At 52.3% G+C, this 22,555-nt stretch overlaps 12 protein-coding genes across 12 annotated transcripts; 5 read left to right on the forward strand and 7 right to left on the reverse strand.

Moving 5' to 3' along the window:
- Window positions 1-358: 358 nt before the first annotated feature.
- On the forward strand, window positions 359-1,358 carry M409DRAFT_60142 (uncharacterized protein; the record flags this gene model as incomplete). Its single annotated transcript, XM_033814376.1, has 2 exons — window positions 359-949; window positions 1,008-1,358. The coding sequence occupies 2 exons, from the start codon at window positions 359-361 to the stop codon at window positions 1,356-1,358; spliced, it is 942 nt and encodes a 313-aa protein (XP_033661113.1).
- A 224-nt stretch (window positions 1,359-1,582) lies between these two features.
- M409DRAFT_70579 (uncharacterized protein) lies at window positions 1,583-2,062 on the forward strand (the record flags this gene model as incomplete). The annotated part of the gene is made up of 1 exon (XM_033818800.1): window positions 1,583-2,062. One exon carries the CDS (start codon window positions 1,583-1,585, stop codon window positions 2,060-2,062), a length of 480 nt encoding a protein of 159 aa, XP_033661114.1.
- A 76-nt stretch (window positions 2,063-2,138) lies between these two features.
- On the reverse strand, window positions 2,139-5,348 carry M409DRAFT_70580 (uncharacterized protein; the record flags this gene model as incomplete). The annotated part of the gene is made up of 7 exons (XM_033818801.1): window positions 2,139-2,396; window positions 2,450-2,931; window positions 3,000-3,446; window positions 3,836-3,837; window positions 4,555-4,632; window positions 4,689-4,989; window positions 5,312-5,348. The coding sequence occupies 7 exons, from the start codon at window positions 5,346-5,348 to the stop codon at window positions 2,139-2,141; spliced, it is 1,605 nt and encodes a 534-aa protein (XP_033661115.1).
- Window positions 5,349-6,004: 656 nt separating this feature from the next.
- M409DRAFT_29317 (uncharacterized protein) lies at window positions 6,005-6,829 on the reverse strand (the record flags this gene model as incomplete). The annotated part of the gene is made up of 1 exon (XM_033809408.1): window positions 6,005-6,829. The coding sequence occupies one exon, from the start codon at window positions 6,827-6,829 to the stop codon at window positions 6,005-6,007; it is 825 nt and encodes a 274-aa protein (XP_033661116.1).
- Window positions 6,830-8,227: 1,398 nt separating this feature from the next.
- On the forward strand, window positions 8,228-9,193 carry M409DRAFT_29318 (uncharacterized protein; the record flags this gene model as incomplete). Its single annotated transcript, XM_033809409.1, has 1 exon — window positions 8,228-9,193. The coding sequence occupies one exon, from the start codon at window positions 8,228-8,230 to the stop codon at window positions 9,191-9,193; it is 966 nt and encodes a 321-aa protein (XP_033661117.1).
- Window positions 9,194-9,467: 274 nt separating this feature from the next.
- M409DRAFT_70581 (uncharacterized protein) lies at window positions 9,468-10,292 on the forward strand (the record flags this gene model as incomplete). The annotated part of the gene is made up of 2 exons (XM_033818802.1): window positions 9,468-9,561; window positions 9,754-10,292. The coding sequence occupies 2 exons, from the start codon at window positions 9,468-9,470 to the stop codon at window positions 10,290-10,292; spliced, it is 633 nt and encodes a 210-aa protein (XP_033661118.1).
- A 2,197-nt stretch (window positions 10,293-12,489) lies between these two features.
- Window positions 12,490-14,093, reverse strand: M409DRAFT_70582 (uncharacterized protein; the record flags this gene model as incomplete). Its single annotated transcript, XM_033818803.1, has 3 exons — window positions 12,490-13,069; window positions 13,120-13,854; window positions 14,065-14,093. 3 exons carry the CDS (start codon window positions 14,091-14,093, stop codon window positions 12,490-12,492), a joined length of 1,344 nt encoding a protein of 447 aa, XP_033661119.1.
- Window positions 14,094-15,135: 1,042 nt separating this feature from the next.
- M409DRAFT_29321 (uncharacterized protein) lies at window positions 15,136-15,739 on the reverse strand (the record flags this gene model as incomplete). The annotated part of the gene is made up of 2 exons (XM_033809410.1): window positions 15,136-15,467; window positions 15,520-15,739. 2 exons carry the CDS (start codon window positions 15,737-15,739, stop codon window positions 15,136-15,138), a joined length of 552 nt encoding a protein of 183 aa, XP_033661120.1.
- A 1,470-nt stretch (window positions 15,740-17,209) lies between these two features.
- Window positions 17,210-18,925, reverse strand: M409DRAFT_70583 (uncharacterized protein; the record flags this gene model as incomplete). Its single annotated transcript, XM_033818804.1, has 1 exon — window positions 17,210-18,925. One exon carries the CDS (start codon window positions 18,923-18,925, stop codon window positions 17,210-17,212), a length of 1,716 nt encoding a protein of 571 aa, XP_033661121.1.
- Window positions 18,926-19,669: 744 nt separating this feature from the next.
- Window positions 19,670-20,190, forward strand: M409DRAFT_29323 (uncharacterized protein; the record flags this gene model as incomplete). The annotated part of the gene is made up of 3 exons (XM_033809411.1): window positions 19,670-19,870; window positions 20,008-20,120; window positions 20,181-20,190. 3 exons carry the CDS (start codon window positions 19,670-19,672, stop codon window positions 20,188-20,190), a joined length of 324 nt encoding a protein of 107 aa, XP_033661122.1.
- Window positions 20,191-20,596: 406 nt separating this feature from the next.
- Window positions 20,597-21,229, reverse strand: M409DRAFT_29324 (uncharacterized protein; the record flags this gene model as incomplete). The annotated part of the gene is made up of 1 exon (XM_033809412.1): window positions 20,597-21,229. One exon carries the CDS (start codon window positions 21,227-21,229, stop codon window positions 20,597-20,599), a length of 633 nt encoding a protein of 210 aa, XP_033661123.1.
- Window positions 21,230-21,323: 94 nt separating this feature from the next.
- On the reverse strand, window positions 21,324-22,040 carry M409DRAFT_29325 (uncharacterized protein; the record flags this gene model as incomplete). The annotated part of the gene is made up of 1 exon (XM_033809413.1): window positions 21,324-22,040. One exon carries the CDS (start codon window positions 22,038-22,040, stop codon window positions 21,324-21,326), a length of 717 nt encoding a protein of 238 aa, XP_033661124.1.
- Between the last annotated feature and the right edge of the window lie 515 nt (window positions 22,041-22,555).

A 22,555-nucleotide genomic window follows, 5' to 3' on the forward strand; every position in this document is an offset into this window, starting at 1 on the left:
ACGAGATGGGGATTACCCAAACAACGCAGAGACGCAAGAGCTCTAACCAGCCTCGCCTTCTACGGGTTTCTTCAGCAGCTAGCTCATGATTTGTCGTCAACTGACCAGAATTGCCTCTTTCGGCAAATGAAGCTTTTGAGCACGACTGTCGACCACTAAGCAAGGCTGCTAAAGCGCCGTATATGCGAGCCCATTCAGCTATAAATGGTCGCCAATATCCTTGCACAAAGCTGAGTGTATCTCGTCAGCCTGCGTCACAACTCTCTTCCACAGCCTCGTCGAAGCCTTCCAAAGCGTCCCATTACCATTCTCCTTCAAGAAACTCGCCCAGAACCTCTGTTCATCCCTACCATCGAACATGATAATCCTAACCGGCACAACCGGCGGCCTCGGCGCCCCCCTACTCACCACTCTCCTCTCGAAAAACCTCCTCCCACCCTCAGAAATCATAATCTCCTCCGCCAATCCCTCCTCCCCCTCCCACGCCCTCGCCCGCAGCGCCGGGATCGAAATCCGCTACGGCGATATGACCAAGCCGGAGACGCTGCTGGAATCCTACCGGGGCGCGGAAGTATTGTACTTAACCTCCTATCCTTCCACTGGATTCGAGAGATACAAGTACCATAAAGCGTGTATCGACGCCGCGAAGCAAGCGGGTGTGAAACATATTATCTATACGTCCCTGCTCTTCGGCGGTCTGGACGGCGAGGAAAGCCATGCAAGCGTTATGCAGGCGCATATTAGCACCGTGGCGTATTTGAAGGCTAGTGGGTTGACGTGGACGGTGGTTAGGGAGGCGACGTATGCGCATTTGTGGAATAATTTCGCGGGGTTTGTGAGGGTTGGGGATGAGGGGGTTAATGAGGTGGTGGTTGCGGGGGATGGGAGGGTTAGTTGGGCGGATAGGAGGGAGTTGGGGGAGGGGACTGCTTTTGTTGTTGCGGGTTGGGTAGGTGATGATCTTGATGATAAGCGTGGATGGGAGAGTCGCTGACTGTGTGCCCCAGAGAAACTACATCAACAAATCCATCGCCCTCACAGGCCCCGAACTCCTCACCGTCGAGGACATCGTCAATAAATACACGAACTACACCAATCGCCCTCCCATCACCTTCCGCAAAGTCGGCGCGAAGCAGGCGATCGAGTACCACGAGCAGCGAGGTTCTCTGCCTCCCGAGCAGGAGGGCTTTCTTCGCGACTGGACGACTTGGGGCGAGGCGCTGGAGAACGGAGAGATGAACTTTTTGGATCCGACGTTGGAGACGTTGTTGGGGAGGAAGGCGAAGACGATTGATCAGCTTGCGAGGGTGTTGTTTAGGGGGGAGACGAATGGGTTGGATACGAAGGATTTTAATTGATATCGTCCCAGTTGTTAGTCGTCACGGCCACCAGCGAGGCTGCAGCCCACTGAGGGAAACGATCGGGTGATGTTGCCGATTGGGTCTGCCGTAGATGGCGTGATCTCGATCCTGCAGTCCAATCAGGACTCTGCTCGAACCTAATCATTCACTTAATTCCCTTTCCAACGTGCGCAAAACACCTTGATGGCCTCCCTCTTCTCCCACCATCTGCACCCATCAACATGTCAACATCCAACAACCAAGAAAAGAACCTAACAGGCAGCTGCGCCTGCGGCTCCTGCACCTACACCAGCACCTCCCCCGCCACACACCTCGACTACTGCTACTGCATCCAATGCCAACGAATCTCCGGCGCACCCTTCATAGCCTGGATGGGCGTTCCCCGCTCAACCCTCACCTTCTCCGGCCCCATCGTGCACGTCCACCTCTCCAAAATCGCCACCAGAGGGTTTTGCGAGAAGTGCGGGGCGGGCTTGAGTCTGCAGTATGAGTGTTATCCCGAGAAGACGCATGTTGCGGCTGGCACGGTGGTGAGGAGTGATTTTGGGATTCCGGAGGTGGGGATTCATATTTTTGTGAAGAGTAGACCGGCGTGGCATAGGATCGCGGAGGATGGGGTGCCGAGGTATGAGGAGTTTGATGAGGAGTTTGAGGAGAGGTTTCCTGAGGTAGTGAAGGAATTGAGGAAGTTGGCTGAATGAGATAGATGATGTTGATGAGAGCCAGCTCATTGAAGGTCTCTTTTGAAGAAAGATCTACGAATGCTGTCATATGGTCTTATGCCAGCCAGTACCACGCCTTCTGCAGCCAGTTCTTTGGTACAGGCGGCTCATCGAGAGCTTCGAGCTCATCCATCTCTCTCTTGCCGGTGAGAACGTCGATCTCACTCAGCTCGTGGGCGAATTTCCATGCACCGAACCATGCCTTTGTCATCTTCCAAGGTTGGAACGAACCATTCCACGACATGTCTTTCACGACATGCACTGTGGCGAAATATGCCTTGTGGCCGAGGTATAACGCAAGGAAAATAGGAAGCTAAATCAATGTCAGTCGTCGTCCCTGAACAGCCAACAGTTTTAATGACATACAGTGATATACGCAGCGAGGAAATCAGAGACATTCCACTCCGAAGGAAAGAAAACCTGAAACCCATTGGTCAAGGTGAGTACGCTAATCAAGAAGACCATAAAGTAAGAAGCATATGGCTGCAGTGGTGTCCTGAAAGGAAGAGCGTCGAGCATATGATTGAAAATCATGGCTTGACGGAAGCGAATGTAAGTGATCATAGCCACAATCCAAGCGATAAAACCGCTGATTGTGCTGATGTTGCTGAACCAGGTGAAAACCGTCGCTCCAGAGTTGGAGACGTTCAGGAAGGCGAGACATCCGATGAGCCATGTTGCTAGTACAGCAGCCCATGGCACTCCAAATCGGGTGGTACTCTTGAAGATGGCGGGAGCTTGGTTGCTCAAAGCTAAGGAGTACAGAATGCGGGATCCTGAATAGCAGAATGCATTGCCAGCACTCCATGCTGATGTCAATATTGCGGCGTTGATGACGTGGTTCAGTCCTTCGATACCGGCATTCTGAATGCCATGACGAAAGGCGAGGCGCTGGCGTTCGATGCGCCGAGGAGACTTGGATCATTGGAAGGCACGATGATGCCGATGACGAGCGATCCCAAGCCATAGAATATCGCAAGACGAACCACGAATCGTCTGGCAGCTTTGGGAATGTTTCGTCTCGGTGCAACAGTCTCACCAGCCGCGAGAGCGATGAGTTCAGGTGAAGTAATGAAAGCGAATCCAGCGCGGACAAAGGCCGTCCAGTACGCTAGGAATTTTCCAGTATTCCCAGGTACCATATACTCCTTGAAAGCGCCATATCCATCTTTGTACGTCCAGTATCGGAAGCCAAGGCGATCGTGGTTGGGCCCACCACCGAAGAAGAGAACGACGCCCAGAATGATCAGGCCGAGTATAGTCAGGAGTTTGATCGAGGCGAACCAGAACTCTGCCTCGCCAAAGAAGGCGACAGCGATGATGTTGAGTAGGAGAATGACGACGAGTATGATGAAGATCCACACTCCAGTATTGACGAGAAAGAGCAGCAGAGGAAATGAAGAAAGAGAGGCAGACATCGAAGTTGTAGGGAGAGGTTGGCACAAAGAGTCTCGTTTAAGTACGTTGATCAGATCTACGATGCATTGACAGTCGTATAGGCATATCACAACCGGCGCCTGGGTGAGCACTAAGATCTCAATGTCATTGTTTCTATAGTGGGCGAATACCTGTTTCAGTCTTCCTTGTTTGTCTTGCGTTGCTAGCAAGATTCCACAGCCAGGATTCGTACAGCCACGCCCCACGAAGTCAAAACTCGAGCTTGCGGTTTGCATGGAATCAGTATGTCCTGAGCATACTTCTAACGTCCACTTCATTCGGATTCCATCTCGCAGTAAGCAGGCATTATCTTACCCCTACTTTCTCATTAGACTATGACCACGGACGAAGTACCCTTTTCGGATACATTGTAACTGCAGAAGATGCAGATCCGCGATTCCATCACGGGGCTCGCGCAGGTCCAGACGAGCACTGTTATGTCTAACTTAACGAATGCAGTGATAGTACCTACTTGGAGCCTTGTAATCAATATGCGCTCACCATTCAGCCACCCAGCCAATTGGAATCGAATTGTTGGAATCGATGTCGCTCCCGCATTTGCAGCACGAATGGACTACATAAGGAAAGGAGCAATACCCAGTCCTGATGGAGCCAAAAATCTTTGTCTCTTCTGATCTCAGACACACACCATGAAGCTAGGCGCCGTCACCACTCTAGCATTTGGCTTAGCCGCGCAGTTGGCATCGTCTCAGGATGTCACCCAGCAGAAGGTAGGCTCTCTCGCACAACGCTGCGCAACGCTCGTGTATATTGAACCTACGACAGCTCGACCAGCTCAACAACGCTGCATACTCGACTAACGGCAAGATCGAAACCACCGGCGAAGGTGTGCAAGTCAACACGTCCAATTCCCTTCGTGCGGGGCCTCGAGGCTATAACCTCCTCGAAGATACGTCAGGCCGCAAGAAATTGATCCATTTCGATCGCGAGCGCGTTCCAGAGCGAGTCGTCCATGCCCTCGGCTCTGGGGCGTATGGTCAGTTCGAATCCTATGGCGATTGGAGCAATATCACAAGTGGCTCGTGGTCCAGTATTCGATGATTATGGCCCCAGCTGTCGCTTCAGCGGCAACGAGAATGGCGTATGCATACCTAAGGGTTGAACACATCAGTCAGATGGTCATCATGATTGACTGCCTGGGACTTACCAGTAGTTCCACCCGTCAGCAAAAGCCAAGCTCTCATCCACGAATCGATTGACAAAGTACGGAATCGATATTCCCTTCAACGGCAGATACGTGACCATCTCTGCCAAGTCGTTCATCACAATCCACACCACCAGCATCATGGACAGGTACGCCATGAACAGCGGAGCCGGACCGACTGTGTTCAAGATGGCGCCCGAGCCGACGAAGAGTCCCGTCCCGATGGCACCACCAAGGGCAAAGAATTGGATGTGCCGGGATTTGAGACCGCGTTCAAGTTGGTGTCCGCCGGACAAGTCGATTTCTTGGGTCCCGGTGACGGAGTGAGTCTTCTCGACGTCGAGAGAGAAATCTTGCCTCTTCCATTCCTCGGCGCCGCCATATTCGTCGTTCTCCTGCATCTTCGAAGTCGTGCTGAGAGCTCAGTCAAACAAGGTGGTTGAATGGCAAGCTAGACCTTGCAACGCCAACGATTTCGGCCGGTCACCAGCTGGTTCATCCCTTAAGACGACGAGGTGAGGTGAAGTGAAGTCCAGCACCCCATCGGCTACCCAAGGCTTTGAATTCGCCGTGCGTGGAAAACCTGGGGTTGCACGGTTGCTTGCACCAGAAACGGCATCGCGAACCTGGTCGTTCTTGGGGGCAATTAGGTAACTTGGGCATGTCGTTGGAACTTCATTGGCTGAGCCGCTGTAAGTATCTCTGGAGCCGGGGATGGGGGCTCGTGCGTGCGCCGTAGTTCGGTGAATTGTTATCAGGACTTCTCATCGTGTTGATGATGAACGATGCATGCGTACAGATGAAGTTGCTTGTCTTCGCGAGGGACATGTGTCGTCGTTGTTCTGACTTTTTGCAGGCGGTGAAGGTTTTTCTCGAAGCCGGTGAGGAAGAACTCAGCTGTGTGCTCAGTCAGCAAGATCCCAAGATTGTCTCACTCCTTCTCGCATATATTGGCTTCTCCATGTATGTCATCTTACGAGAAACCAACCGTACTTTAGCCGTCTCTTACCCATGCTGGAGGCAAGCGACATGTCTTAGACCGAGCGGCTCTTCTTCTACCTCTATCTTGTTCTCCACATTATTCCTCCTCGATGTCAGCAACCCTCTCAACAATGCGAGTACTTTACAGTAAAACGTACCGCGAACTGCAGTGTCCCTGACATCCGCGAGTGGCAGGTCCAGCCTGAGTTCCCTTTGGCGTGTCTACCAGCCAGCTGAGAAGATCTCTCAAGCCAGCTCACCTCGTTGAGTGTCCAGAATCTTGCCGGCGTGACAAACTTGACAGCGAATACCAAAGGCATGGGTGGAGTATCGAGGATCTAGCGACTTGGAGGCTCTATCATTTGTAGCAACTGGGCATAGAATGGTCCTAATATCGCACTGCTCGAACCGGACGCAACCTCAAGCACAAGATCTTTGCCAAAGTCTTTTGCCCACCACCGATCATTCAAATGCCTCAATGTTAGACCGTAACAAGCAAGGATAGCTTCGCATCTTGGTTCACCCTCGGAGACGTCCTCAATGAAGCCGTCTGTCCACATTGCGGGCCAGGAGAGCAGTTGACCTGCACGATTGGCAGGCACCTGGATGGCGGTCAATCGCCGCAAGTACTTGACGGCCTGGTCTCTGCCATCGGGAAGGTGAGCATTATGACTGCTTGGTTCGTGGCCGACCTCACGCGGCGGGATGTAGAAGTCGATCTGGGCCAGCATGTCGTCCAGAGGCTCCCCTTCCGGCATCGGAAAGCTGTCATGATCAATAGTGAGATGCCTTATCCTCAATTTGGAGTCTTCGTCGCGGAAAATGGAGTTCCAAGTCTCATCAGACATTGCCTCTCTGGCTTTCTTCATGATGAATTTTGATCCTCTGAACAGCCTGGTCAAGGCACATAAGGTCTCGACGAAAGACTGCTTTTGCTGAGCTCCAGCTGTGCGGGAAATGGCAACTTCCAGAATGCCCCGGAAAGCAGAGAAGATGAACATGGCAAATAGACTCTCAGTGTCGGGATTGGGATCCTGCAGAATGATATTGAACCCGCTCAGAGCTCGATTCTGATAGTTGACAGCACGAAGTCCGTACTTCATGCTCTCCGCGGGTTTGAGAACCGCAAGATGTGCAGCTGAAAGACCGAGTAGTAGATCCATGAGGAATGGATGTCGAAGGCATTCGGGTGGTTTCAATAAGGGCTTCGCTTTCGAGTGCAACGGCTCCGTGATGAGCGTGTCGTATGTATGTCGAGCATAGTGGAAGGTGCATTCGAATTCGGTCCAGTGATCCGGTGAGCTTGGTTCAGGAACGCTACCATCGAAGCAGACACAAGCAAGGCGGCTGCAACTTGTACATGGCTTCGCGGTTGGATACCGGCAGGTCTCGCCTCGCAGCTCGCATGCACGGCACTTCGGTCAAGCCTCATTGCACTGTAGTGACCACGATCTTAGCCAAGGCATTAGGAAGGACCTCGCTCTAATCTGCATTGCATACCTTCACTCTCCTCCTCTTACAGCGAAGACAACCAGATCGAGACTTGCTATGTGCGGCTCGCCGATTACGTAGTATCGTTTGTGCTCCGTTCTCGGTTGGCTCGGGCGAATGGCTGCTCTCACCCTGTGTTGCGCTGTTCATGGACTCTGACTGGTTGTCGAGTGCATGTGTGGTGACAGAAGGTGTTCTCCTCATACGACTATACGAGAGATGGAGGTTGAGCTCAGTAGATGTATAGCGTCCGGTGTTTCATCGGCGCCTGGGATGCCCCTGTTGTTAATCGCGAGTGTACGAAAGTCAATGGCACAGCCTCGCGCTGAGATTGTATTCGACTGGGTTAGTGAACTTCATTTTGCAGGGCTGCGTAAATTGACTCCATGGTTCAAAAGCGAAGCGAATAGAATCGTCCTCGGGACTTCTTGGCTATGATCGGGTGGAGAACCCCGAAACGCGTTCTATGGGCGCTGCAAGCTTGGCTCATGGTACTGAGTTTGCTACCCAGGCCAATTTCCCTGGGCATTGGTATGCCAATGGTGGCTCGTAGGCGACAAAGTCAATAGCGGAAAGGCAATGCTGGCGTAACAACATTCCCTGCATAACAGTGATTGGCTGTCGACTGCATACATATTGAGTTGCACTTTCGACTTAAATTGTTGTTCTTCTTACTGGGATCCGATAGGCTGATTTTGGAAGGGAAATGAACAATGCATGAACTCGGTGGCTGCTGAAGAGGCAGAATATGTTCCTGCATCGATGACGTCAAGGCGTCAAAACTCAGCAGAAAGGTTGTTTCCAACTGTCGGGACAACACTCTGAACACGTTATTGTGTTTGCGAGCACTCACAATGGCCTCGGCACTACCCATCTGGTTTGGCGCAGGCCTTCTACTGACTGTCATACTCATCTCCATTGCTCGACGCCGCCGACAGTTGTCTCTGGAGAGATCCTTCCAGATCGGACTATCAAAAAGCCCAAACCATGTGACAGGAACAGAGATTGGCCTACTGGCGTTCAAGGCTGCTTCAAAACATGTTCTGACTCTTGTAGGATATATACCTACCATGAGGGCCATGCCCGGACACGCTCAAAGACTCAAGCTGCCGTACATCTACATGCAAGGTCTGCTGAACATTGACCAGAATGATGAGCAGCTATACACTCAAGCCGTGAAGGCCAAAGCGGACGACAAGACGATCAGTCCTATGTTTCTGATCGCGCAGACTCTGCCTCTATTGATCCACGTCCTCGCCGATCGTGAGTGTCCGATCTTACCCCTAGGAACTGTCAACACACGCAATACATTCAAAATCCATCGGCCCAAGCTAGCTCGAGACATCAGCGCCTTGAGAACAGCTTCTGAAGAGTCGAAGCTTTCTTACAGAGTCTACTTTGGAGGGTTCGATAGGCCAGGCTATCGCCGCAAAAGGGGTGTGGAGTTCTGCATCTCTGTTGACGTACTGTTCGGCGAGGATATCATTGTGACCCAGGAGCTTTGGGTCTTACAATTTTTGACCAAGTCGTTCGAGCCACGATACATACCAGATGGAGGCGAACAAGACCAGAGAGCACTGGAAGACCACGTAGGGGATGGTGGCTCCCATACAATTCGTCTCGCAACGAGCGATCCACACAAATGGGCTGCTTCGACGAAAGACTACAACCGTATCCACGTCTCGCACTTAGGGGCTAAGATATTCGGGTTCAAGTCCGTCATCGCACATGGCAACCATCTGGTCGCTCTGGCCACAGAATGCTTGCGAGATGACATTGCGAAGGACCAGGATTCACCCAGCTCGAAGGCAAGGCAAATGTGGTGGGAAGGGACGAAACCTATCATACTCGAGGCTCGTTTCATTAGACCTACGACCTTACCTGCAGAGTCCCATATCGCTTGGCGAGACTCTGGGAACAGCGACTCTGGAGTACGATTTACCATGTCAAGTCGTGGCAAAGTCTGCATTTCCGGGTCTTTGATTCATGACGATACGCAGATTCCAATGAAGGCCATTACGTCGCCAATAGAATAACATTTACACCTCTCAGTAGTGTCTCGCTCCATCGCCAGCTCGTTAACTACTCTATATCCACTCACGTATCCACCAACGGCCGGACCGGAAGGCCACGCAAGGCTGGCTCACGGACGAAATTACCTCTTTGAGCATTCACGTAGGTCAGCATTCCTGCAGGTTACGGATTATCCATCGGAAATAAAGATAATTTCCAGTATTTATAGCCTGCTCCTGGTGTCCTGGCATGCTTGCGAACCTGTCTTAATACACCTGGATTCGATTTAGATTCATCATGGCCTCCAGCTCTTTTGAGGGCAAGATTGCCATAGTCACAGGCGCAAGTAGAGGTGTCGGCAGGGAGATAGCTATTCAGTTTGCAAAGAGAGGTGCTCAAGGCGTAAGAGTGCCTCCATGGTACCACTAATCTTGACTGACATTACTGAAGGTCGCCTTCACCTATCTCTCTAACGCCAACGCCGCGGAATCCGCTGCAGCTGAGATCGAAGCAGCAGGTTCCAAGGCCGTAGCAATACAGACTCCTGGAAACTTCGATACCGCGATCGCTGAGTCCGTCATAGAAAAGACTCTACAAGCATTCTCAGTCGATGGCGTCGATATCCTGGTGAACAATGCCGGTCTCATGAATCTCTATCCGATGGGACAGCTTACCTCTGAAGCGTACCACACAGTCTTCGACACCAACGTCCTGGCACCACTTCTCCTGATCCAAGCGACGCTACCAGTGATAAAACCGGGAGGCAGCATAATCAAAATCTCCTCTCGCGCGGCCCGAGTCGCTTTAGGCGGACAAGCTACCATCTACGCAGCCAGCAAAGCAGCCTTGGAGCATATGACTAGGAACTTGGCGACGGCCCATGCGGCGGAGAGGAAGATCACAATTAATAACGTCTTGCCTGGGGGTATTGAGACGGATATGATCGCCACGGCGCCGCAGGCTATGATTGATCGGGTGAAAAATGATGCCACGGCTGAGAAACGACTTGGCCAGCCTGGGGAGATTGCTGATGTTGTTTGTTTTGTTGCTGAAGGTGGTGGTGGTGCGAGGTGGATCAATGGGGATACGATTTCTGTTTGTGGTGGTGCGGCGATGTGGTGATCTTTGCATTGTGTTATGTGGTTTGAGATCTGAAATAGGGGTGGAACTAGACCACATCACATATCCTTCCTCCTTCACGGCCAATCTCTAGCTGCCATTCTGAGTGGAGGAGCTCGAAGAGCTGGTTCCATTCGGACCAGCAGAGGCACCACTGGCGCTACAGGAGAGGAGGCCTTGCATATAGGTCAGAGATCGAAACACCAATGAGTCATGACGATTACAATCTTACCACAAATTGAAGTACTTCCAGCACTGGTACTCTGGCCATCCTCAGAAGCACTTGCAGCCCCTAGAAGAGATGTTAGACCGGATCTCATGATCTTGATGAGTGCTCCATGAACTTACCGCCAACGAGCCCGATGCCGAGCAAGCCACTGTTGTTTGTCGTTGAGGTTCACGTCGATCCGGAGTTGTTCTGGGGCACTGGGGCGGCGGCAGCCAGGGTGCAGAGGAGTGTCGCAAGAATGGTGGTGAGATGCATCGTGAAGATATGCTGTCAGAAAGTGAATCAGGCGGTGCCGGCTGCAGAATTGTGGTGTGAGAGATCTCAATGTTCTATCTGGAGATTCGGGGCCAGCTGAAGCCTTATAGCCTTCGAAGGACTCAATGGTGCTCTTGTCGAGAACACAGTAATGCTTGATGCACCTTCGGTATGCAATCTGCAAAGCTTGTCGCAGCTATAGGCACGACTCTGGAGACTAATTCGAGTGCGATGCGAAATGGATCTGGTGAGAATCTATTGAGCCGGCCGCGGGCAGTGAGCACTGCGGGCTTTGAAAAGCAGAAAATGGTGGGAACGGCTAGACACCAATGCATTGTGAGATGTTGACTACCCACGCGCCGCTTTCAAGACGACTGAGGTCTCCCGTGGAATGAGTCGCTAGCCAGGAAGAAGGTTGCCACATCCAGCGATCGTCAGCAATGTGCTCAAGATGGAAGGAGCGAAGTTCCACGAAAGACATGTAGCGTTGTTCGATCGACCTTTCCGCAAACTCGAAATAGCGGCTTGCGAAGGCTACGCATGCAACAACCTAAGACTAGATCGCAGACACTGCTACCCAGGTAGTCGAACATTGATCGTCGCCCGCGAGAGTTCGGCCTTGCAGAATCGTTAAACTTCACCTAATTGATCGTAGGGAAGATCGCCAGTTCTCGAAATCAGTTCCAGATACGAAATCCTCAATTCAAACAAGGCTGTCCAGGTCTTGCCTTGTCCCTCGCCTGAGACAATTCGAGTGCTCATATTGCCTCAAAGCATTTCGTTTTCACTGGTATGACGACCTTGATGCTTTACAATTCCCTGGAAAAGATGGCAACTTGTGGCAAAGACTACTGCAAGCTCTTTAGCTTGAACACTGAAGCTCTCGCTCTAGGACAAGTTTTTTGAGCGGGCACAGGCAACACCGCGGAAAGACTCAGGCGGTGTGACTAGTACAGACCGAAAGGCCATCTTGTTGAGATACCCGTGATTCATCTTGGACAACGGTCTCGACTCCTTCTGGGTCAGCAATTGTCATTGCAAACAGGCCTTGAAGCTTTGGCCTAGCGTTGTTGTGCAAGTCGTGAGACGCTTCTTCTCTTCTTCTGAGCACCTCTTCCCACTCTACTCCGACACAGCTCTACACCAGAGATACACTTCATTTGTACACGACAGCGATAGCAAGGCCACAACTACATAACCCGCAACTCGAAAACCAGCCCAAGAATCATGCCGTCCAACAAATTCCTCTTCATCGCGGCGCTCACAGCTCTCGCCACCGCCGCACCCATTGCAACCCCGATGCAAGACGCCCTCGAACCACGACAGACTGCATCGACCGGATCATCAAGTACTGGTCTCCTCGGTATTGGCCTCATTGGCGGTTCAAGTGCCGGGGCAGCCTCTGGAAACAGCTCGAGCAGTTCCTCGAGCGAATGCAGTGAGTCCCGTCCCTTTTCCAGAGAGATCGGCTTGATCTGACATCCTCAGATCTTATTAGTTGCGCATCCAGCTCTTCGGGTTCATCAGATGGAACTTCCAGTTCGAGCTCGAGCGGGTCGTCTATAGTCAACATTGGTAGATGATGTTCCACGACACCGGAAAGGTTGAGATAGCGGTCCATCAACTTGTGACGGAGATTGTTGGACGAAACAATACCTGAAAATATCATTTAGCAACATATTGTGACAAACATCTGTCAGCAGCACATCTTCACACTCAATATATCTTCTCACTAAGCAACAGCCTCTCAAACTCCTCATCAGCCTTCTCAAGCTCAAGCTGACTTCCCTCCGGCAAGAAGTAATAAACCCCAGACGTGAAGATTCCAATCCCGCCAGCAACCCAGAACGTCGACGCCGGGCCAGCAGCCGCCCGGATCTGGGTAAACACCTGCGTGCCAACAGCAGCACCCGCCTTTCCAAACCCAGCGGCAACGCCATATCCCATTCCCCTGGCCGCCGTGGGGAACGACTCGCATGAGATCAGGCCAATCGTTGCCCCGGGGCCCATGTGTCCGAAAGCTTGTAGGAGGCCGTATAGCACGACGAAGGCTGGCAAGGCTTCGGTTGTGAGTTTGTGGTAGAGGCCGCCGATGATGAAGCCGCAGACGACATATCCGAGTAGGAAGCCGGTGATGCCAGTCCAACGACGTCCGATCTTGTTGACGAGCCACGCGCCGGCGAGGGCACCGGGGATGGGCATCAATCCTAAGTAGAGTTGCCATAGAGCCACCTGGCGGACGTCGCTTCCTGGTACAAGGCCGTTGATGATGACGGAGCTCATGATGGAGTTGGGACTGCAAACATTAGCACCTCTTTCTCGATTGAATGAGACTTGGAGACTCACAAGTTCACAAAGTCATACAAAAAGAACACCGTCGAAGTCCCCAGCATCCTGAGCCAGTACTTCCTAACAATTAGTGTCCACGGAATTTTCCTCTTCTGGAAGTTACTCTGGTTGAACAGCTTCCCGTTCTGCATTCGCCACCTAGCCAGTACGACAAGAAGGGGGAGAATCGTCGAAATTGCATAGATAGCATGGTATGCGACTTTCAGGTTCTCCCCACTACCAATCAAAGCCATTAGATAGACGAATGTGCACAGTGCACTGCCTGATGTAGCCATGACTGTTGAGATGAGGACTTGGATCGGCCCGCGCTGGGAGTCGAAGTGTTCGTTGGAGCCTTCCAATGCTGCAGCAGAACTGGTTGGGTACTCGCCTCCCACGCCAACACCAGCTGTTCCTCGAGCGACTGTCAAGTACCAGAGCATGTCCTGCATGCCATGTACTTGAAAGGCCAGAGTCGACATGAGCGAGCCAATGATGACGAGACCACTGGTGACGAGCATGCCGCTTTTGCGATTGAATCGATCGGCCACATAACCAAAGGCCAGGATGCCGATCACGGAGCCAACTAGGAGAGCATTTGAGATCCGTGTCTGAATCTCAGAGGTATATGCTTTGCCAAGGAGGTGCTTGAAGACGACGTTGGTCGAAGATGCGAGGTTCTGCTGATAGCCATCGGATAAGTTGGCGAGGGCAGAGCCAACGATCGTGACGATTGTTCCGATTTTGCGCGGTCTATCCTCCTGGACCTCCGATGTGTCGACAGAAAAAGTGCCAGCCTTCGTTCTCTTTTCGTGGTCATCAGATTGCATGAGCTGCTCAGTCGCAGCGACTGCAACACTCTCTTCAATAGCCATTTTGAGTCAAACCAAGAAAGGGGAGACGATAGCAAGAAGCAAAATTTTCGGGAAGGACAAAAAGCAACTCAAGAAATCATTCTACAACCCTTCGGCCGAGAGAAATTGTTGAGCCATACCTGCATGCAAAAATTGTTCGTCAACCCGGCTGTCAAGTGGTCGAGAGATGTCGAGCTGATACCGGAGTGGAGCAGAGTGGGCCAAGAAAAGTCCTTCTCCGTCGCTAGCCTGCTCGACTTCGGCAATTGCTTTCCTAGGGCGGTATGTCATAGCGACTTCACGTTGCTTGTGAGACGCATGCAAAAGACGGTCGTAGTCTGCTGTTGTGAAGTTTCTTGTGTCAGTGGGAGATCTTCTGAGTTGTTGATCAGCCTTGTCGTGATGATGCTGAAAGTCGACAGGGCCAAGAAACACATGCGAAGTCCGGGTTCTGACGATCGTTAGCCTGTTTACACATTATGCGCAAGACAGTGATGTGTGCTGCATGCTCAATTCTTCAATCAGGGCCTCTCCCTTCATGCTGGTAGAAAGTTATACTCATTCCGCACCCAACAAACGATCGAAAATCCAGCTGTTGGCAATTGTTTTATACCAGCCACTCCTCAAACCGCTCGGCACATCGCCTTCTTATCTTCAGGGAGAACAAGAACTCTGCTTGGAGATACTCCCGCTTACATGTCTCGACAACCCAAAGTTCGGTTTGCCGTGAACGTTGTTGCATCCATAGCCGTTGCACAAATCTCCACAATATTGGCTTGGCGGATGTTGACAGACGAGATTAGAAACTTGGCGAGGCTGAGACGTTTCGATGTCTCAAGTCTCCTGCATAGAGGGTTTCAGCATGGCGGCCAACAAAGATAGCTGAGTGCGGGATGCATGGTAGTAGGAAAAGTTGAAGACTTTGTGCATAGCAGAAGAGATGCCGCGAGAATCGAGCCGTCTCGTTCCTGCGATTCCAGCCATTACAAATTAAAAACTACAGATCGGTTCGCAGCGTCAAAAGAATCAGACAAACATGGAACAACCGAACAACAATACCGCTCGCTTTCCCAAGATGCCGGATTGGATTTTGCTTCCCATCTACAAAAGCTCCGTCATGTCACGTTCGTTAAAAGAAGAAAGGCTTGAAGGCGACTCCCGTTCCAAAATCTCTGCAGGTTTAGTTGTAGGCCTTGGCGGTGCACTGCGTCTGCTGGGCGCACTGGGTGGAGGTTTCGGTGCAGATGGAGGTCGAGTAGGTTGAGTACGTCTTCGTCTCTGCCTTCGGGCATGGAGTCGAGGTGGTGTAGGTGGATGGAACGGACGTGCTCTGCGTGATGGTGGTTGGCACGGACGTGCTGATGGGGCAAGTGCTGCTTTCCGTAACGCAGGTCGTGTAGCTGGATGTAACTGGTATTGTCGTGGTCGTGCAGATCGTGGAAACAGTATACGTGCTGTATGGGACTGTCTTTGTCTCTGTCCAGGTGCTCGTGGTGTAGTACGTGGATGGGACTGGGAGGAGTGGTTAGTTGAAATCGATTTTCATAAGATGGAGATTTCTTACTGTAGCTCGTGACCGTGTACTGCTTGGCGACCTCAGTGGTCTTCGTAACTGGCTTGTATTCGGTCACGGTGACAGTCTTGACGGCCTCGTAAGGGATGGTCTTGGTCGAGTGGTGGTAGACAGCCGAGCAGGTCTTGGTGGTGTGGCAATCGCTGGTCGGTGCACCTGGCAGGGCGGCGGCGAGGCTGAAAAGGGCGACGGTGGCAGCGAGGAATTGCATCTTGACGACTTTGAATATTATACTTGAAGCTGTAGAAGCTGGTGGGCGATTAATGCGTGAGTTGAAAACGAATGTGGTGAAAGAGCGTGGTTAAACGAGTGTGGTAGCGGAATCGCTGAAAATTCTCGAAAGTCTGTTGCTGCTGCTGAAGGCAAAGCAGGAGGATGGCAAGAAGGTCTTATAACAGGGCTCTGAATCATCAGGTGAGCCTCATCGCCCCGGCCGTTGCGGTCCACCATGGTCGAGGCGAATATGCTTTGCTTTAGCTCTGGGGAGGCTTCAACGGCTGGTGGATCCCACTACTACGCTGTCAACGTCCAAAGTATACCACTTTCGACGAACGAGTGCAGAAAGCGCATAACATGATTGGGTAGGCCTTGCGATGTTGAGCTATCGAAGTCGAATGCTTGAATCTTCAAGCATCAAAGCCACGACGGCGAAGTTGCAAGCTCGATTGGTCGGAATGAGTTCGCGACGCCTCGTACACACATATTGCAAAGAACTATTGTCGATTAGCGACGGCAGCAACAACGCCCAAGTGTGGTATGCAGCAAAACGCGGTACGGTACTCAGCTGAAAGACTCAATGCAGTATCCATCCCAACACAAGCATTGGTCAGTCTGCCGTCCCAATCTTGCTCTTTCAGACAACAAGAAGTCTAGAAGATGGCCCGAGCGTACGAACCATGGCGCGCCAACGGCTGCTACTGCAGGGCGATCTGGAGATGATCTTCGACTCCACGTGCTTCTGAGAACCGCGAAAGCCTGGAAAGGGAAAACCTGCGGCGGTGCGGTGCGGAAAGATACGTGAGCCACCAAAGTTCTCCTTCCCTTTGACTGTCAGCTGCAGGCAGGCAAGCCAAGATAAAACGCCTTCAATTCCCGCTGCTTGAGCTTTGCTGGGCAACGTCAGATGAGGGTTGCTGATTCCTGAAGTCTTAGCGGCGAGGTCGACGCGTCTAGGAAAAAGACAAACAATAGACTTTATTTTCGCCGTCTGACCGGGTCCTTTTGCGTATCATACAAAGTCGACTCATCAGTTCAAACCACTCGTTCGTCCAGTCGGGGGATCTTGCGCAAGCAGTCAAGACCATTATGTCAATAACGATGTGGCCTCCAATGATATGACTGGTCGTCGCATCCCCACGCGTAGACGTGTGCGACAGGTCCTCGTCGCAAGCCACGAGTTTGATGAAGTTCGTGTTGTGGCGAAGAGGGAAAGGAAAGCGAGGAGATGTTGACCCTGCGGAACCCCTGGTCGCGCTAAACTTTCAAGCTTAAGCGTGGGATCCACGAATAGGAACACGTCCTTGTACTGCATTCTGAAGATTCATGGATGAGTGTGAATGTGTATATGTATGCTTACAAGTGTACATGCCATGTTCAATTATCGATACACAGAGGCGCAAGAATCTTTGCGCCTATAGCCTTCAGCCCCAGATTTCGCTGATTCCGGATGATGCTGGGCTTCCTAAGCGTCTTCATCCTCCTTTTCTCCCCCGAGATGCTTCTCGAGGTTTCCTAGCAAATCGTCCTCGCCGTCGTCAGCTTTCTCGGGCTCCTCAGTAGCAGCAGGCGTGGGCTCCTCAACAGCAGCAGGCCTAGGTTCTTTGGGCGCCTCCGCTTCTTTTGCTTCCTCGGTGTCTACCTCAGCCTCAGCCACCGCTTCTACGTTAGCTTCCTCTGCAGGCTCTGATTCTGGTGGTGGGGCATGCTCATCCAAAGACACTGGCGGAGGATCTGCCAATGACCCGCTTCTGCTGTGGCTTGTCTTGGCCAGGGGAAGCTCTGGAGAACTCGAAGCGTCTCGTATCTCAACATCTTCTGTTGGTGCTGATACTGGTTCAGGAGCAGGTGCAGGCTCTGAAGGTTGTTCGTCTGCTTGCGGCTCAACGGACGACGGTTCTTCTGATGCGTCCTTTTTATCTTCGACAACAGGCTCCGTCTCTGCGGCAGAAAGCTCTGTCTCGCCAGTGACATTTTCTGCCTTGGGCTCATCCTCCTTCGCAGCCTCTGTTGGCTCTGCCGGCGCAGGATCAGTGGGCTTGACATCTTCCATCGGGTCTGATTCGTCAACCTGTGCTGGAGGTGCTGGTGTCGCCGTTTTGGCAGGTGTATTTGGCTTCGCCGGCGTGTCGACTCCAGTCCCAGGCGCATCGTCCTCTGAGAGCTCGCCTTCCTCTCTATCGTCGTCATCGTCGCCATCATCCTCTCCATCATCGCTACCCGAACCCTCTTCGCCTTCAGGATTAGGTGTTTGATGTGCTGCAGCCTGCTCCGCGGTGACATCCGCACTAGCTTCCTCTCCTTTGGCCACGTGCTTAACTGTCTGGCCGGGTTGAGGAACAATCTTAGTAGCGTTTGGCACAACAGTCGTGTACGTGCTTCCATCTGGATTGGTGAACGTGACGCGCTTCTTGCCTCGTCCCGGTCCACCTTTCTTCTTCGGAGGAGGCCTATTCCTTCGAGGAGCGACGGCCGGTTTGAGGTGTTCCGCGACAAGCACACCCTCTTCGTTTGCGATTCCCAGGCCTTCGATAGCTGTGCCAGGCGCTGCTACAACCGGCTTGACTTCTGCCAGTTCGGTGGATTCGGCGACCTCGCCCTCGATAGCCTGCCCTTCTGGAACCAGCACTTCGTAGACCGCAACTTCTCCATCTGCGCCCGTCCTCTGTACTTTGGTTTTACGCATGGCAATGTTAGCCCCGTTTTGTACTTCAGGGCCGTACAGACTTGGAAGTCCTCTCCTTCGCTTGGCAAGGAATTCGAAATGCTTGTGCTCTGGTTCTAAGAGATGCTCGGGAACTTGTCGCCATTTCTTTGCGATGTATCCTCGCTCATCGACGTGATTCTTGGAAGCTTCCTCAGCAACTTCGTCTTCGGGCTTGTCGTCGTCAACGGCATCTGGGTCTTGTTTTCGCTTGGTTCCGACTTTGCCAGATCGAGCCAGACGAAGGAGCTGCTGGGTCCAAGGATTGAGTAATTGATAGTCACGTGGCATAGGTGGATCAGCCCATTTCTGGTCCTCCGGATTCTGGCTTTCTGACACTGGAGGCGCAAGAGATACCCGTGAGAATGACTGGTTCCATTGTTTAACCGGCAGTCCTTCGAACACGTCGTTATCAGCTTGCGACCGGCCAGAGCGGTTGCTGCGGCCGGGTGGGCGGTACTGTTCAAGAAGAGACATGTCAGTGTATATGGTCTACGACGATATTCGCTAAGTGGCAAGGCGGTCGAGGCGGCGGGTGGCAAGGCACTGCAACAGGAAAGTAAGTAGTAGGAGCGATTGCATGCGGCACTGAGTTTGGCTACACCCAGTGCGCGTGAAACGGCCATGTTATGCTTCCCTGTGTCCCGCAGCACCGGGGAGGTACAGAAACCCCAGCATTTCCCAGGACGAGAGAACCAAATCACACGGACAAGCGTTCAAAAATCAAGGTAACGATACGCGATTAACACAACTCAAGCATCTGACAAGCATAAACAGTGTGGACGTACCGTGCTCGCCATTTGTTGATTAGCGGATCCTCGCAGCCGCGTGTGTTGTTGGGGGGTTTCACAGCACGGGCGGGTGAAATGTGTATGCGCTGGCGATAGAATCTATGAATGGCGATGGGAAGGATGCGGATGTATCCAAACGGCGCGTGGTATGGATGTGAAGTGGGCGTGAAGAGGATGAAAGTCGAGGGTCTGGGGCGTGAAGTCCAGGTCGCTCCCAAAATGCCAAGACTTTATCCCTGCCTCAGGCCAGCGTATCCCATCGGCTCCGATCGGACCTCCGCGGCGCAAACCCCGACAGACTTCACAAGCGAATGACGTCTCTCCGTCGAATCGTTCTCGCCCGAAACATTCACCTTACCTATCGCAATCACCCCATACATCTCGCCAGCCCCCGCAGATACCCATTTTCGACCGACATACAAGCACCTTGATGTCGCAGACCACCGCCTTCGAAGTGCGATCGTTATATCGTTCTTTGCTGCGGCAGGGACGACAGTTTGCCGCGTACAATTTCCGCGAGTATGCGAAGAGGAGGACGAGGGATGCGTTCAGGGAGCATAGCACGGAGACGGATGGGAGGAGGGTGCAGGAGCTTGTGCAGAAGGGGTTGAAGGAGTTGCAGGTTTTGAAGGTGAGTAGGAGATGGATGAAGGGAGACGTGGATTGGAGATGAGGTGGATGAGTTTGGTGGCAAGATGGGGGAGCGATTGTCTAATGGAGGAGTTATGTCAGGGCAGAGATGAACGTTGGCTGATTATTTGATGACAGAGACAAACGGTTGTATCACAATTCTTCCAGCTGGATCGGTTAGTGGTGGAAGGAGGAAAGACTGGCAAGCAAAAAGGAAACGAGGGCGGCATAGTACGGCAGAAAGACGTCGGGTATGTGCACAACAAGGTAAACTCGATGCGTAAATGGCCATAAGCTAACTTGCAACACAGATGGGATTGAGGTTCTGATAGCGGCAGGATTGCAGCATCGATGCATTTTCTCGGCGCTATGGCTCGGGTGTACAGTACATTCTCCGACTCGCGTGATCATATACCACAACGATGATGCTTTTGCAATTGACGCTGCTCCGTTTCAATTACTTGAAATCCACCACTCCTTGACAACTGGGGAGTGGTATCCAACTGTATCACTCGCTAGGCCCTCACCCGCGTCTACTCGACCAACCCCTTTATGACGCTCCGAGTCGAACGCATGTAATCGTATTCGCGCTCACTGAGGCGACGAAGCTCCCATTCATATTCCAGGTTGCCTGAACAGCTCGCACATCCTGCGAATGTTCGAATTTGAGCTGGCGTCCGACACAGAAATCACCTATCCCTTCCCGTGTCTCCTCGACTTCTGTGCATTATCCATGCTCAATCGGGACTCGTCGATGCCATACTCTATGGAAATCTCTGAGGTCAAGCCTGACCTCGATATACTCGCCCGAGAGACCCAATAGCTTCCGCAAGGCGTTTCCGAGGAGATTCTCCTCCGTCACCCAGCTAAAGCCCTTCCTGAAATCGGCTACGGTGCCTGCACCGCCGGTCTCATTGTCTGCCTGATTGACGAAACTTTCGCAAAAGAGCAATACAACACCGTGTAGGTGAAGCTGTTGGAGCGCGGGATTGCGTTCAACCAAGCCCTGGACGATCGTGTGCAAATCCGCCAGTGGAATGCTGACTCCGCACAGTTTGAGGACGCAGAGACTCGGAAAAACAGCTTTTGCGACGACATTGCGCAGTAGATTAGAGTCTTGCGTCCATAGCGTGAGCGAGACGAGGTTCGAGGCACTTGCCCACAAGCCAGCGTAGTCGGACAAGTCATGCAGACGAGAGATGCCCACAGCGAGGTGTTCCAAGTTTGTAAACATCGCCTGGCAGGCCACGAACGTGTCTGGATCTTGTAAGACTTTGTCAATGTCCAAATTCCAAAGCCACGAATCTGCAGCGCTCGAGAGATCCTTGGGTCTGAGGTCACTATGAAGCAGTGCTTGCATGACCAAAGCAAAGGGGAAGTGCCCTTGCACACAATGAATCATGCGCCCGTTGTCGTTGTAGTCGAACCCCGGTGACACGAACCCAAATTGTGCCTCAATCAGCGGGTCCGTAAATCTCGCATAATGTCGTTTTAAGCTGCTGATAGATGCGCAAGTTTCGACACCAAGGCTTGTCCTGGCGAAGCCCTTCCTCCTGAAAGTCAGAGCAGACGTCGATGTTGACTTCTCGAACTCGGGCGTTGTCTTTCAGAAAGGCGAATGTGTCGGTCAGTAAGTTGCGATCTTGGCCCGACGTGCGCAGAGCGTGCTGGTCTGTCAGAGCATCGTACAGCTCATCCACCTTCTCTAGACATTCTTTCGCGATCTTCCCGAACCGGAGCATGTCGTGTTTGCTATTGCATTTTCTGAAGAAGATATTCCCGTTGGTGTCGTCCTCAACGCGAGCGCCGATGCGCAGTTCGTCAACAAACACCGTAACTTTCTCAATCACACGTCCAAAGACAGGATGTTTCGCAACCTCACAAGCATTCTCAAGACTCTCCCTGCTGCATAGAAGCAGCGAGTAGTCGGTGAAATGCTCTTTGGTGAAGATGTCCAGAGTCTTGACGTTGATGCCCGTGCTGACAAGTCGGAGATTTCGAAGATCCTCCAGGTCGACATCGGCGATGATGAAATCGAAGATCTCTTGGGCGATGTTGTTCAGGTTTGGTTTCTCAGCTGGAGTGTCGCCTGCTGAGTCGGTGCCACCGTCGACGCTGGGGCGTTGGGGGTGGCGTGGCCGCTCGGTTAGAACGAGCTCTTCTGGCGGCATCTTGTTGTCTGGTGTGGAGAGTTGTGATGTGTCGGATGTGGGTTTGGTGGACGTGCTGCGGGTGGTGTACCGAGGGTGTCGCGTCGAGGGTGCTGTGTCGCGGCTCGTCGTTGATATTACTCGACGATGTCTGGGTCACGATGTCGAGGGACGGGAGCTACTCGTTGTTGAAGTTGCTGGAGAATGTGGTGTAAAGGTGTAGGTTGTCGAAGTTGTAAGGAGCAAGTGCTGCCTTAAGTAGCCATCGAGCGGAAGGCGCACGGACCAGTTTGCATGTGAACGCGCTCCAGTGGCTTTCGAATCTGCAGGTGATCTGACGTTCGGTCTACTGCTATCACATCAGCAGTGGGAGTTCTTTGCTGTGATTCGTTCCTTGAGACAGAAAAGCAAGAAGAATGATAACCTGAATTGAAGGCAAGAGTGAACATCGACCTTCCAACGAGCAACAGCACGCTCTCGCTCTCGAACAATATCGAACGTCTCGTGTCCCCTCTCAAGCCTCAGCTACCAATAAT

The sequence above is a fragment of the Zasmidium cellare genome (genome assembly GCF_010093935.1).
Source record: "Zasmidium cellare ATCC 36951 unplaced genomic scaffold M409scaffold_50, whole genome shotgun sequence".
NCBI classification, from domain to species: domain Eukaryota; kingdom Fungi; phylum Ascomycota; class Dothideomycetes; order Mycosphaerellales; family Mycosphaerellaceae; genus Zasmidium; species Zasmidium cellare.